A 15,182-nucleotide genomic window follows, 5' to 3' on the forward strand; every position below is an offset into this window, starting at 1 on the left:
TATTTTCAAATCACCGGGTCTTTATATACTATTTCTGATTTTGATTATTCACTTATTATTCAAAGGCTAACACTGTTAAAAGTAGGAGATTAAAGGAAAAAAAGATAGCGGTTAAATGGATCTCTTCATGAAACAAAAATAAAATCATTGTAGTGTGAATGATAAATATGAGTAGTGCTAGCTTGAAAGATAAGCAAGCTCAATTTTCTATTTATTGAGAAAAGTTAAATTTACTTCTTACTATATTTAAAAGATCACTGGAAAATTAATATCTACTATTTATTCCTAATTGTTAAATGCTACAGCCAGTCATATTTCTAACAGGCAAACTGGTGAGAACTGTTTGTATTCTGTTTCTTGATGTGTGTTCTGAATTATATCAACTCAGATCACCACCTGCAACTGACACTAATTTGTTCCCTTTTAGAAACCACAGTCTTTAAGCTAAGGACAAAAAATCACATTGATAAAATCCAATTCCATCTGCATGGACCCTTTTTGAAATGCTTTCAAAATAAAGTTGGGAGAAGGAGAAACTGCCACAATTTCCTTATTTTTAAATGACTCTGGGCTGCTAAGCAGAAAACATCTGCAGTTTCTATTGCTATTAATTCATAACCATCTCCAGCTCTGAATTAATTAGGAAAGTAATTGAGAAATCAATATACAGAACTTCACAGCGATCAGAGTAGCAGTGACATATGGAAGAGGCCAAAACAGTGGATTCTAAATAACGATGGTTACTGGTAGAGACGTTTCCATGCAACACACATGCACAAAACAAGTCATTGTCACCGTGTGCACACCCACAGCAGCATGCACAACCTATAGGAAGAGACTAAGCCCCAAAAGTTTTCAATTTGATGAGAATAACATGATTATTGTATTTTGTGATTCCTTCTGTCTACTACTGTGTAGTAGAAAAACAAAAACAAATTTCAAATTTTTAGCCACATCCAGATTTGTCTAGAGGTTTACCCAGTTAAACATTACCCTACAGTAGCTGTAGGTCATGCCAGTGATTTCAGACTAATATAGGACACAAGTAAAAAATGATTGAAATGTAATATAGAAAAATAGAAAACGACTATCATGCATGGACAGTTTACTACTACAGTAAGCTTAAAACCATACCCCCTGCCATCCAGGAACGTGACACTAGTTTTAGGGAAACAAAAGAGGAACAAGTGAAGTGATACTGTCATGTAGCACTTTGTTCATTTTATTTTTAATCTTGTAATCAGGAAAGTGTTTTTGGATGAAATAGGCTTATTGCCTCTTCCACATTGGAATATATTTAACTTCATATTTGTTTCTTTCCAAATGATTTATGCATTTAGGAAGTGTTCATGTCAACCTAGGCTGATACTTCTTGCAGGCAAAAAAGGAGTTCATAGTCATTTTGGTGACACAGCTGGGAAAGCAATGATGTCTTCTAGCAAAATCAAGCCGTGATGTCTCCACCAGGCACCTGGACTAGCTAAGGGCAGCAGGATGTGGCACTGGACAGGGCATACAGCAGGCAAGTTAACATGCCGAGTCAAGGGGCGCTCTGAGCAACAGGTGATACAACTGAGTTTATACATTACCTTTGACATTGCGACCATTGTCTGTTTTGAGCACAAAAGGATATAAAAAGAGAGAAATATAAAAAGAAAACTAAAATTATGTTATAGATACTGAATTATCTCTGTAAAACAATCAGAGAAAGTAATGTAACAAATGAAAATTTAATTGAAATGAACATTTTGTACTATTGAACCAAGTAATATACACTTACTAAAAACAATTATCTGTTATAATAATCATTCATGTTCAAATATGTGAAACATTATCTCAATTTCAATGGACTCCAAGATACAGAGGTTATCACTATGGCAGTTGGGGAAAGATATACCCCAGATGCCTGCAAGTGTGATAAAAATTTCAACATTGTCAGAGACAATTTTATGCCCTTGACCCATCACTTACAATACCCTCAAAGAAAGACTACAATATTTTGCATATTAAATATTTTTTCTATGATTTAATATAGTATGTTAATAAGGAAAAATGTTTCTAAAACAATGGTTTATATTAATGAGCCAACTTGTGTTATGAATCACAAAATTATTAGCTGACCCTCTCCCAAATTTTCTTCAATGCATATTTTGAAAATACCAAATTATACTCAGAGTCATTCTTAGTCAGATTTGACTGTTTAAATGTTATGTTATATAAATACATTTATTTGTAGTTAAATGCACATAACAGAATTTATCCATTTATAGCCTATATTGTCACGATGCACTGAATACAATGTCTATATCTAGAATATTTAGGACATTTATTTAGTTTAGAATGGGCTGCTTTAAATCTCAGAAATGAATGTTTTCAGATTTATTTTGAAATTAGCAATCTGATTCTTTGTTGTATATTTGCTACTAACAAAAATATGCATGATTAGTTTTGAAACAAATATGCTTAAAATAAAGGAAGTCATGTCAGAACCATTTCAATATATCCAAGATTTGAAAGATCTGTGCACATTTGTTGAAGTTTTTGCTATGCTGTGCATGTGTAAAATCTTGGGATATATCACAATTATTCCAAAGTTTAAAACCAAAGCAATTTTCAAGTGTGGTATGTTACATTACTAGTAGAGACATTGCCTCAGACAGAGATACACAAAGTTGTGACCTTAGATGGAAACTTGCTGCTCTCTTTGAGGGACCATAAAAAAGCAAACAGGTATAGTGCAAGAGAACTTGACTACAGAGACTTAATTAACTTCCTCAACAGCTGAGTCCAAAAATCATTAGTAAAGTAACAATCCCTTGCATGTGGTTAAAAATTGTAAGTCTACTCACCAAACCTGAAAATTATCTATGAACTCTGCAAATATAAAGAAAACTAACCAAAAATTACATTATATAGTTAATGCTGCTTTCATATTTTAAAGCAGAACATACAGTCTGTACTCTGGTGTTAGATGAGAGATCTGCTTATTATTCCTCCATGACAATATAAGTTGGAAGTTAGAGTGAAAATGTTGAATTTCACAGCAATTTGACAGAGCAATTTTATTTTTGTTGAATCTAACAATAAGACAATTGGGGTTTATATTCTATATGTCTCTTTTTATAATATCACTTTCTAGTAGAATGTTTTTATTGTATTTACAAATGAATTGGTCCCTGATGGAGGGGAAAAATTCTAGCTCTTCACAACAAACAAATTGTTTGAGAAGTATAGTAGGTGCTTCATAATGTAGATTAAGTGAAAAAACAATGTGAAATGTATGCACTAGCATATTTACAAAGTATCTACATTTCTCTAACTATAGCTTATAGAAGGAAATTTTTCCTTTTGAAAGAGAAGAAAAAAATAATCTGTATTCAAAATTTGATGCATATGGGCTTTCACTTGCTAACCAACTATAAGGATTCATAAAACTAACATTAATGTCTATTTTTTTTTTTACATTTTGAAAGGACAGGTTTTTTAGGAAAATAGAAAAAGACAGGCACCTGCAGTCTCAGGTGGGCAGACAAGCCACTGCTGCTGCTTTGCAAAGGGAAAAGGTTTGTGAAAAGAAGCACCTGCATAGTTAGAGGTGGGAAGGAGAACTCTAGCAGTTTTAAAAGTTTTATTTCTTCCCTTATTAATGACTCAGTTTCTAAAATATTTCAAATTATGTGGCTGTAGATAGTATAGTTTCTTTCATGTTAATTAGTCGTTTTGTAACTAATATTGTTCTAAAGCTGATGTCCAATATTCCCTCTGAATTGATCAAACTATAGCCAGATGATGACAGCAGCATCTACAGGAAAGTGATACATTTTCTGAAAGTTCTAGCCTGGGGTGGGGGTGGGATGAGAACATTGAAAATGGTCTTAATACCAAGTGTTCATGGATAGTTATCTGTACTTACTGAGAAATACAAACAAAACTATTAAATCATCCTTTCCCATAGTTATTTCAGTAATTTTAAACTAAATGGAGAACATATAATATTGAAAACAATAAAGTTAAATCATGAAATATGATCTACCCTACTCAGTACCACTGTCAAAACACAAACTAGTGTACCCAGCATTAATTATGAACCTTTCAAATTTATTGTCTGTGCATGTTACTGTAACTCAGATTTAGGAAATAAGGTTAGTCTCTGAGAAGCCACTATGATTCCTAAGATAACTACACCAACTAGACTGGCTAAAACCCATGCTGGTCACTTGAATTACCACATTGGATTTACTTTTGTTTAGCTATAGAATTCATTGCTCAAAGATCAAATTTCAGAGGTTTTATTCACTCAGGTTTATGCAGGAGACATTGAGAATGCTTTACCAGGGCCTTAGATGATTATTCAGGTTAGAAATTGTCCTTGATTATATTTTCCTGTTGAACAAGGACTACAAATTTAAAAGGGATATGCTAATTATCGTTGTACCATATACAGTTTCTCTAAACTATCTTAAGAACTGTTTCTTCTGTTTCTGTGACATTGATTTATCTTTCTTAATTTTTTTTCCCTTCTTGGCTCATTTTCTTTCACCTTTTCTGCCTTCCTTACTATTTCCTTTAAATAAAGATTCTGCCACATGATTCAATCCTAAGACTTTGGTTTAAATTTCAGAGTATTCTGAGCAGATAACTCATTACCTAATGCATGTTTGGAATATAACTCCCAACATGGTCCTCTCAGTATCACATCTATGGCTGTTGAGATCCTACCATGAAATAGGCAATTGTTCTGGGCACTAAGCCTGCAGAGCTAGCTATGTCAGTGCTCCTGTGCAGAAGCTCACAGCAACAAAATTTACTTGCATATCTAATAGAAATGACAAACATAATGCAAATAAATGCAGACTGTAATAAATGCTCTAATATGTGTAAATATTATTTTGCACACTCAGGTGTGAAAACATTAATTCTTCTGGTTTGGGAAGACTATGAGTAATGGTGTTTGAAGGCAGAACTGAGGGGAAGAATATTCCTGGCAGAACAAAGTAATAAAACAAGAAAACACATGATACATTTTTGGGAATAGGCAATTAGCTTTATGCAGCTTTGAAGTTATATAATAGAGGAGGGACTCTTGCAGGAGCTAATAATGAGACTTGAAAAATAACGGAGGGTATCTTACAAAGTGCCTACTATCCTACTAAAGTATGGTCATGTTCAGTTTTATGTTTTAAAAAGAAAAAAGCTAGCAACATGGGTAAAAGTGACAGGAATGAATCCCACTGAAAGGACAGCAGCCTCTCAAGGACTTACCAGGGGGTTCAAAAAAGTAGGACTTATGTATCCACAAAATGTATTCTGACTCTCAGCTTCTTTGGAGAAGCTCAAGAGGGTCAACAGACCCTCCTAGGGCAAGGTTTCATGGAGTTAGAGTAAGGAAAGAAAAACAGTGTGTGGAAGGATTGTGGACTCTGAAGGCAGGCAGTCCTAGGTTTAAAGGTAATCTCTGGAAATTTTCATGTAACTTTGAGCCAGTTGTTAATTAAACCTCAGTTTTCTCATCTATAATTGGGGCTTGAGAATAGTTCCTCATTCATAGGGTTGTTATGAGAATTAAATGAGAGTTAATGTGTGTTAAGCACCTATATTTCCTCATACATAGTAAATACCCAACAGATGTTATCTGCTATAGTGTTAATAATAAATTGTTTTTGTCACTGCCATTTTAAACAATCCTACTTTCAATACTGGGTAATAGAAGAATGTTGGGAATTTAAAGAGAATAGGGAGAAATAACTGAATGCTGACACAGATTTTCAGGATGCTTGTGGTTGAAATAAGGACTTTCAGAGTTCTTTCAGCTTCTTCCTTCCCCTACCTATCCTTTCCTCACACCAATAAGTTTATAGCTTTCTGGTCACCCAGTACATCACAGTTCATACAGCTCTTATTTTTGAAAGAGTTGGTCATCACTCTGTGATGACATTAGGACTGTCCAGAGCTTCACTATTTGTTAAATGTAGCAAAATTAATTATGCTTGAGATGATAAGCACATCTTACATTAAGCATTAATTAATTAACACATCATAAGGTAGGCAGATAATGGCTATCGTAGCTTTCAGAAACACAAAGAAGTCAGAAGAACCAAATTATTAACTAGGATTTAAAGGGTAAGTGAGTGACAAATGTGAATACAGGACTCGATTTTTAATGACTTTTACTCACATTCTTCCTCCAAGGCACAGTGCCATAATTAAAAAAAAAAACAATATGGAAAGGACTTTTATTCCCCGTTAATATGTGCTTTCATACTTGAAGAAAACAAACATACCTTCACTGGCATGTCGGTCTCTAAATACGTTCTTGGGGTGGATGCTGAATCCTTCAATGTCATGAACTGAAGAAGCCCTCCGTATGCTACAAAGGCTTTCCTTCGACCTGGAATGAGTCAGCTGGGAACTTGACTGCAGCATGTCAGGGTAGAGTCTGTCCCATTGCCTTTTGGGAGAGGAATGGTCAAGAGGTCCAGATATATTCACCAAGGGAGAACATTTGCTGGACTGTATCAAAGCTTTCGTATCATCTGCTTCAGAGGGGCTGCAGCTTTCTTTTGTAGGAGATTTAAAGTGCTTCATGGCTACTGAATCATCACTATGTTTAGAGGAATCGATTACTACCACATCGGGGTCTTCTTGTGGTAAAGACTGCTTTCTATAAGTGAGAACACGCAGACCAGGGAACTTGAAACCAAAAAGTTTTCCTACAGATGAAAACAGGAAAGGGCATTATTCCAAGACAAAGGATATATGACTTAAAAAACCAACACAAACATGTAAGTATTGTTGACTCATTTAAACACCATTACTAATTAATACTTAAGTCCATTACAGTTGGGATAAGGGATAATGTAGAAAACTTCTCTGAGACAGTGGATTAGGTAGATGAGATATATACACAGGATGGAATACTATTCGGCTATAAAAAAGAGATGAATTCTTGCCATTTCTGACAACATTGATGGAACTGAAGGGGATTAAGTGAAATAAGGCAGAAGGAGAATGACGAATACCAGATAATTTCACTCATATGGAGAAAATAGAGAAATAAAACAAAAGAACAAAATCAAACCAAAACAAACTCTAGAAGTACTGAAGAATTAAGCTTTGTAGGGAGGAAGGCAGGGTGGGTGGTGGATACAAAGGGTGGAAGAGGGTCCAGTGGTGGAAAATAAAGTGATATGTGCTTTGGTGGTGTGCGTAGTGTGCTATGGTGGCATACATCTGAAGAGGAGTGAACCTATCCCCTTAAATCATACACAGTGCTATAAACCAATGTAACCTCAATAAAAAAGGTTTAAAAAGAAAGAAAACTTCTCTGAGACCAATATGAATTATCACATAGCTAGTAAGAGCAAAGTAAAATAATTTTACTATATTTTTTATTTTGTTTTAGAAATGAGAGGGCGTTTTATTTTTAAAATTTATTTGATTGTGGTAACATTAGGATCCTCCCCATCAGATATCACCACTGTAGTGCACCTACCTCCAAATCACACATAATTCTTATGGTTACATGAAGGCATTATTTTGATGACATGAGGTTTTTGTTTTCTAAACAAATTAAAACACAAACAATTACCTCAAGTTAAAAATGGAATGAAAATCATCTGGAGAAGAGCTATAATTTAATATATATAGCAAAAAAATTAATACAAAGCATTTATGTAAAGAACAAAATTTAATCTCTTAATTGTGTTCATTTCACCCCTGAATATCATTGCAATGTGTTTTGCTTCTCATCTTCATTGCCTTCACTTTTCTCCAAGCTATTATCATGGTTCACCTGAATTTTTTTTTTTTTTGCAATATGATGTTAATCAATTTCTACATTTGCATCATTTAGTCCACCCCTTGGGAAAACAATTATTTAAAAAAAAATTCACTTCTGATCATTTAGACTATTTTGTTTACTCCTCCACTGCTTCTAATAGCTTTCTTTTTTGATAAGATAACACTATCTGCACTCTGAAGCTTCATTTTTCCTTCTTGCTTTCTACTATCCAGTCATACAGATTTTTTTTCATTGAACTAACAGTGGTTTGTACTGGCTTCAGATGTACATTCTAATAAACCAACATTATTTAGACCACATTATATCTGCCACCAGGAGACTAGTTTCCATCCATCACTTTACCAGTGACCCCTATTATCTGATTTTACCCAGCATTCCATACCATTCCCTTCTAATAACCACTATTTTGTTCTTACATTCAAAAAGTTTGTTTTTCTTTTGTTTTGCCTTTTTTTAAACTACCATATATCAGTGAAAGCAGATGGTATTTGTCTTTCTCTGACTTATTTCACTAAGCATAATACCATCTGGGTCTATCCATGTTATTGCAAATGAAAAGATTTCATCTTTTTTATAGCTGAGTAGTATTCCACTGTGTATAGCACATCTTCTTAACCCACTCATCTGTTGTTGGGTACTTTGCTTACTTCTAGGACTTAGATATTGTAAATAGTGCTTTTCTGAACATGGAGGTACATGTATCTCTTAGGATAAGCGTTTTCATATTCTTAGGATAAACTCCCAGAAATGAGATAGCTGGATCATATGGGTTCAGTATTCTTAAATTTTTGAGGATCTCTATACTGTTTTCCATAGTGGCTACACCAATTTATATTCCCACCAACAGAGCACAAATTTTCTTTTGTTTCCATTTTTTCAGTAACATTTGCTGTTTCTTATTTTTTTTTTTTAAGCAGCCATTCTCATGTAGTATGAGGTGATATCTCATTGTTGCTTTTATTTATATGTGAACTCTCATTGTTGTTTTTATTTAATTCCTGTGTGGAGGCTTATGTTACTTTCAGATCTAGGGCTTCCTTTTACTTCCTTTTACTCTTCCCACTTAGTATATCCTTTAGGTTTAGCTCCATTGTTATTTCCTTGGGGAAGATATTCTTTTTTCTGAACCAGATTAGCATCTCCTTCATATCTTTTATTATAGTTTTGCATTTGTTGATTTTTTTAATTAACATTTCTCTCCCCTAGTGAGGGAAGACTTCAAAAAGACAGGATCTCTTCTTTTTTTTAATGCTACAAAGTATGACAGCATACCTGACCATGGTAAATAAATTTCCATGAGCAGATAGATTTATAATGCACTTCCATTTTGACTTTGGAGAAACAAAATATTTAATTGCTCTATCTTAATTAGAGAACTTTATCCTCTTGGAACTGTACTGAACCAGATTTACCAAAAAATAATTGATGGTGTAGAACTCTGTAGCTCCTAGAAATGGCAAACTCTACAACAACAGGGCCCAGATACCTGATAACTTTTTTGTTAACTTTACCTCTTTCCAGAGGTTATTAACTGCTACTATTCTGATCTTAGAGCATACAAAGATATATTTTCAAACTCTTCATCATGTAGTGAAAACATCTATTACAGAAAATTTTAGAATTAAGCAGGTTAATTCATTACTTTAAGATTTCATTTGTGGGCTAGTACTTAACAATGTTAAATATAATTGAAATGAATTCATCTTTCTGGTAAAAGACATGACACAATGCACAGATTAAACTGCAAGTACATTCAGCATTAAATTCTGGATTAATAAATGTAGACATGAGGAACCAATCTGTGAAAATAAGGTTAAATAACAATGCATCATGCTAACTGTTTTGCAAGCATTCTTACATAATTTTACTAACAACTTTTATATACTCAAGTAAATTGCCAAGATAAAAATTGGTGAACTGAATCAAAGTTATTTGATTGTTTTTTAATGCACATGGAATTGAGTTATAAAGCAGTTTACAAATCAATTTTGCTAGCTTATTACAATACACTGAAGGTCAATGCTTGCTTTTATTCATTTTTCATCAGTCACATTACCCTCCTTCTTTAAAAACAATTCACTGCTTTTCTTAAATTAATGACCACACAGGCATTTAGTTTCCTCCTATAGTTTAATCATATCCAAGGTGGTACAGATGGTCTTTTCTGCATCACTAGGTTAATATGACCATGTTATATTGCATTACAGATTTAGTTGTCTAACTTTAGCTCACCCGGAAAGAATACACATGGAGAATTTTGCTCAATGCTAACACCTTCAAGCATGAAATATAAAACATAGATCAGTATAATCCTGCTATGGCCCTTAACACTAAAAACACCCTTGTAAGTTAAGTCTATAAATCTGTAAGTGGACTATATTTCCCTTCTAAATTAAATAATTAAAATAGATATATTCAGCCTCTTACCATTAAACTTTTCAATAAATCTGAAATAACAAGATCATTTTTTCATACCTTTTTTTTTTGCACATTCCAGAAAGAGAACTGTTAAGTACTGATAAAGTACTTACATGCACGAAATCTGTTTAATTATAATTTTCATTGAAGAGAATAAATCACTTCTAACATACAATATCTTATAATTAACTACTACTGTAATGTGTTCCTCAGGTCATGTCATTTTTGTGTTGTGGCTGAATATAAACTTGGTTGTTACTCTTTATGTATCTTATGTCATTTTCAACTAAACACTTTTTACTTCTCAACCAGGAAGACAGGTATTTCATTCTCTTTGCAAGACTATAATTATGACTCCCATTTCTATGTGCCAAGATGTTAAATACTTGGTCAAATAGGATAACAAAGTAAAGTTAGAATAAAACAGCAGTTTTATTGATTTAACATCAGTGTTACGCAAGATTTGGTGTTTCTGTGGGTCATGAAAGTCTACATGAGAATCTAGTAAGAATGACTTTCTTGTCTAAATAAAAGTAGATAAATACACACATATAACTTTGTCTAACAAACTCCTCTTCCCCAACTAAAAACCTTCTATTGACATCACTTAGAATTCCTTAGGAGTACCTGACTCATAATATTCCTTCCAGTTTTGAGCTTATTTGGTTATATATTGTGCTAACTATATAGCTCATAAAATTATAATGATCTTAACTACATTTCTGCCCTATATTGTAGGGCAATGGGATTTTTAAAAATATTTTACTAACCTCCAAACTCTGAAGGCCTCATCAATCTGAACTGTTATTTGCCACCCTTCCACCCCCCAGACCTGGTTCTTATCTGGTATAGTTTGAAAGAAAATTATTGTGTGAATTTTGTCCTCAACCAGATTTTCTAATTTAGGAATATACCTAAGAATATAAAAAACATAGCATTTCCTGCAGTTAAACAAAGATTTCTGAAATTTCTTTCATTTATTCCTAATCTTTGAAGTCCCTCACAACACACCTACAAATTTCCAGTCACTTCCTTTGTTCAATTTCTTGTCATTCTTTTTTTTTCCCCTAAAGATTTATTTATTATTTATGCATACAAGAACTGGGGTACAGGCCAGAGGTGTGGGGGGTGAGAGGATTCGCCAGAGACAGAGTTGGAAACAGAACAGGCAGATTGACCTAAATACACTGCTGAGGGGAGCAGTGAGTGAGACAGGAGAGGTCTGCTGTGCCATGTAAGTTGCTCCCTGGCCAGGGATTGAACTCGTGCCGCAGTGGCTGCAGATAGCTTCATAGATTGAGTGTTAACCCTTTGTGCCACCAGAGAGGCCCCAATTTCTTGTCATTCTTACATACTCTTGGAACTTGGATTATCTAGTAATTTTACTATTAAAGCCTATTATAACATAAATTAGAAGTAATTTACCATTTTGAGGGGGATTTCTGAGTTGTATTAAGGACTGAAAAGTAGAGAGAAACTTAATTTTGAGCACTTATGCAAACTAGAGGATATAAATAGTGGGGTAAGGAGAGGACATATGTGGGTATGCAGGGTGGGGAAGTAGAGTGGTGAGTGTTGTGTAGACCATAGGAGAGGATTTCTCTATATAGGATTAGGGCTGCTGGCAAGTTTTTAGATAAGATTCCTGACAAGGGACTGAATAAAAAGTTTCATAGGGAACATTCTCAAGAGATGTGTCAGTTTACCTGGTCTTTGTCTCTGGGCTATTTCTGTCCGAAAAGATAACCAAGGTTATCACCTTGGGTAAGGCAATCCCTGACTATGACTACAAGGCCCAGCAAGAGACAACGTCTTCTATCATTCACATCTGAAATTCTAGTAGTAAGTGTTCACAGCCTCAAGAACAGTATCCTGATCATGGCACAGTGTCTATAGTACAAATAGGGGAAGGATAGACAGTTTTTAGTGTGAAAATACTATGATATAAATCAAAAGTCTACTATCTGCTATTATCACAAAAATGAGACCTCATGAATTAATGTCAGTGTACCTTTCTATAAATCTGAGTGTTTACAAGTCTGACACTTGAAAGCCTTAAAAGCACATCGAGACATTTTTTTAGACAAAGCATTCTTTATGTGTAGAAAAACATGACTTTAATCTGAATCTGGATCAGAGAAAACAATAGACCAAAATTTACAGGGGACACAAATTTGATGTAAGAATTGACATAACTGCCTGTTCTTTTCAGAGGGAATATCTTTAAGGAGATTCCAAGCAAGGAGATGAGACTTTCCTACTCCAAAGATTTAAGAAATGTACAATGCAATCCATGGGCTAATAATAGAGCAACTGAGAATATTATCAAAGAAGACTGTAATTAGCAGTTAGGCTGGGAAAAAAGCATATTTCAATGTGAATTCGGTACTGACCTGGCTAACCTGGTTAGTGCAGCCTGTGGGGTCCTGCTGTTAGTGACAACTGATCATCTGGGAGTCCATTGACCTTGTAAATCCCCAGTTAAGTGTGGGAACTTTTAAAGGACCCTGTGTGGTCAGTAATACTTTGAAAGTTTAAAACTTCTGGGGTATTCTCAAAGGCTAGAGATATTAGAGAAAATATAAAATTTTACACTAGGTCATGGTCCTCAGTGTAGGACCGTGTCAAACTCTTGAAGAAGCCATGTTAGCTCTGACACAGAAATGCAGGATGCACAGGTATGGAAGTCGGGGAAGTTAGTGTTACAGTAGACTCCATGGGTGCATCACAGGAGAAAATGCGGCACGAACTTCTGGGACAAGTTTACACATGCTCATGTGCTGGAGATTATTTCTTACAACTTCAGCAGATCATCGTGAGAACAAGAAGCAAAAACAGATTTCAGATAAGGCAGAATACAGGACAGGGTGGTAGACTGCTTCAGTCACCGAAGGTTAAAAACTCAGAGATGTGGGACTGGAAATAAAAGCAAAGGTATCAGTCATTGCCTAATACACCTAATTAGGTTTCTATGTGGTAACTGCTTAATAAATCAATGTATTATTTACCAAGACTGTTATTTTGTTTCCCTTTGATGGATTTCTTTTCCAAATACCAAGTTAAAGAGTCCATTTAAGTTGTGTCAAAGAAATAACATTAATCTAGATTGACCTGGGGTGACTGTGCAGTCATCACATCCACAGGGATTCTTGTGATGGAGTTTTCCAAACACAAATGGATCAGACACCAGTTACCCAAAACTGTATGAATAAGGACTGTGCCTGATTTGGGTGTTGCTAAGTAACAAAATTTTCCAAATGATATGCACACGGGGACTCTCTGGAATGGATATGACAATTTAAGCATCCATTAACATTCATTGTTAATGAAGGGATAATGCATATTTCTTTCAGCTACCAGCAATTTTCTTCATCTCAGAAATATATATCTTGCTCAAATCCTAGGGGGAAATATGAAGTTGATTGTAACCTATAACTGGGCTTTTCCCAGAGTTCTTTTTGTATCCATGTTATGTTTCTTTTTTCGATATTAAAATTAATCTTTTAAAAAAGGGAACTTCCAAATACATGATAACAGTAAATAGTTATGTTGTGAAACCTTTAATTAAATTCATCTGAATAATAGATTGTTTCTATAGTAATGTTCCCTGAGTGGGAAACTGTATATTACTACTGCAGCTCCTCATCTTTGAATTAAAGAATGACTTTCGGCTCCAGTGGAGAATAGTAAAAATACTGTGAATGCCCTTTTAAAAACCAGTTCTACAGAAAATTTCTTTGTTCCATTGCTTGAGGTCTGAAAACTGAGATACCAATTTGAGGGAGTAATGTAGCTATTCAGGCAAATATATATTTTATGTGTCAATTATCAGAATGTTGAGTCCAAAGCATATGAATACATTTTTAGTGGCTTAAATTAGCTAGATAATTGCCTAAATTACCAACTATATTTTGTGTGTATAGACTTAGCTTAAATCAAAGCTTTTAGAGTAATTCAAACTTTTATTTTAGTAAGCATAAAAGTAAATTTTCTTTTGATTTGGAGAGTATAATTTTAATCATTTCAAAGATAATGGAATCTCCTTTATAGTACCTTAATAAGATTAAATGAAAAAGTTCAGCCTTTGAAGTTACTGTGAGAATAGCATATAAATTTAACTTTATAGTCTTACATATTCCTTATCTTACATTAGTAGTTCTCAAACTTTAGTGGTATCAGAATGACCTGGGATAGATGGCTGAATTTCTGTGTTTCTGGGTCAGCTATTCTGGTGAAGGCCCACAAACTTGAATTTCAGACATGTTTCAAGATGATGTTATGGTCTTACACTTAGAGAATCACTGACTTAGACAATGTGGTTACTGCTCATTCAATGAGAAACAACAGCAATTACTCAACATGAAAATAAATTTGTCATCAATTTATTTATAGATTTCACAATATGTGTTGGAACTTACTATTTGCAAATGTTGGGGATACATCATAGAAAATAAAGACATCTTTGCTATGAACTAGTGATTAAGGGTCACCTTAATAAGGTGGGCATTATCTACTTTTCACAATCTACTTCTATCTATATATTTATTCCAGGCCTTTATTTATATCACTCATTTATGTTACTTGCTTAGTAGGCAGATGTGTGACCAATGTACTTGTAGGGATAGATATGAGGTACCATGATGTCATATGGGCGGGGATAGACAATGTCTGCATGAGTAAGGAATACCCCACAAATGAAGAGCCCTTTAGTGAAAGTGCTAGAGGAATAAGACATTGTAGTAGAGGGCACACCATGTTTTACAATAAGAAGACATAAAATATATGGTAGTTCCAGTGACCCACTACTGAAATACGGAATATGATGTAAGGGTGATGAAGCTAAAGAAGTGTCAGAGGCCGTGTCACAATGAGTCATCTGTATAATGTGCAGGACTTTGAAGGTTTATATTTGTTGGCAATAGAAAATCACTGTAAAGAATAAAAACATAGAGTATTATGCCTG

General features: G+C 34.3%; 1 protein-coding gene across 2 annotated transcripts in view; it reads right to left on the reverse strand.

The window, feature by feature from the left end:
* KCNH7 (potassium voltage-gated channel subfamily H member 7) overlaps window positions 1-15,182 on the reverse strand; it is a 396,363-nt gene that overhangs the window by 113,566 nt on the left and 267,615 nt on the right. For both annotated transcript variants that reach the window (XM_037521841.1, XM_037521840.2), the window contains exons 4-5: window positions 6,282-6,710; window positions 1,590-1,610 (exon numbers count right to left, since the gene is read on the reverse strand). In XM_037521841.1, the coding sequence (XP_037377738.1) occupies window positions 1,590-1,610; window positions 6,282-6,710 (450 nt within the window). The remainder of the gene's footprint in view (window positions 1-1,589; window positions 1,611-6,281; window positions 6,711-15,182) is intronic.

Source organism: Talpa occidentalis, unplaced genomic scaffold (genome assembly GCF_014898055.3).
Source record: "Talpa occidentalis isolate TD23 unplaced genomic scaffold, MPIMG_talOcc4v2.1 talOcc4.3, whole genome shotgun sequence".
NCBI classification, from domain to species: domain Eukaryota; kingdom Metazoa; phylum Chordata; class Mammalia; order Eulipotyphla; family Talpidae; genus Talpa; species Talpa occidentalis.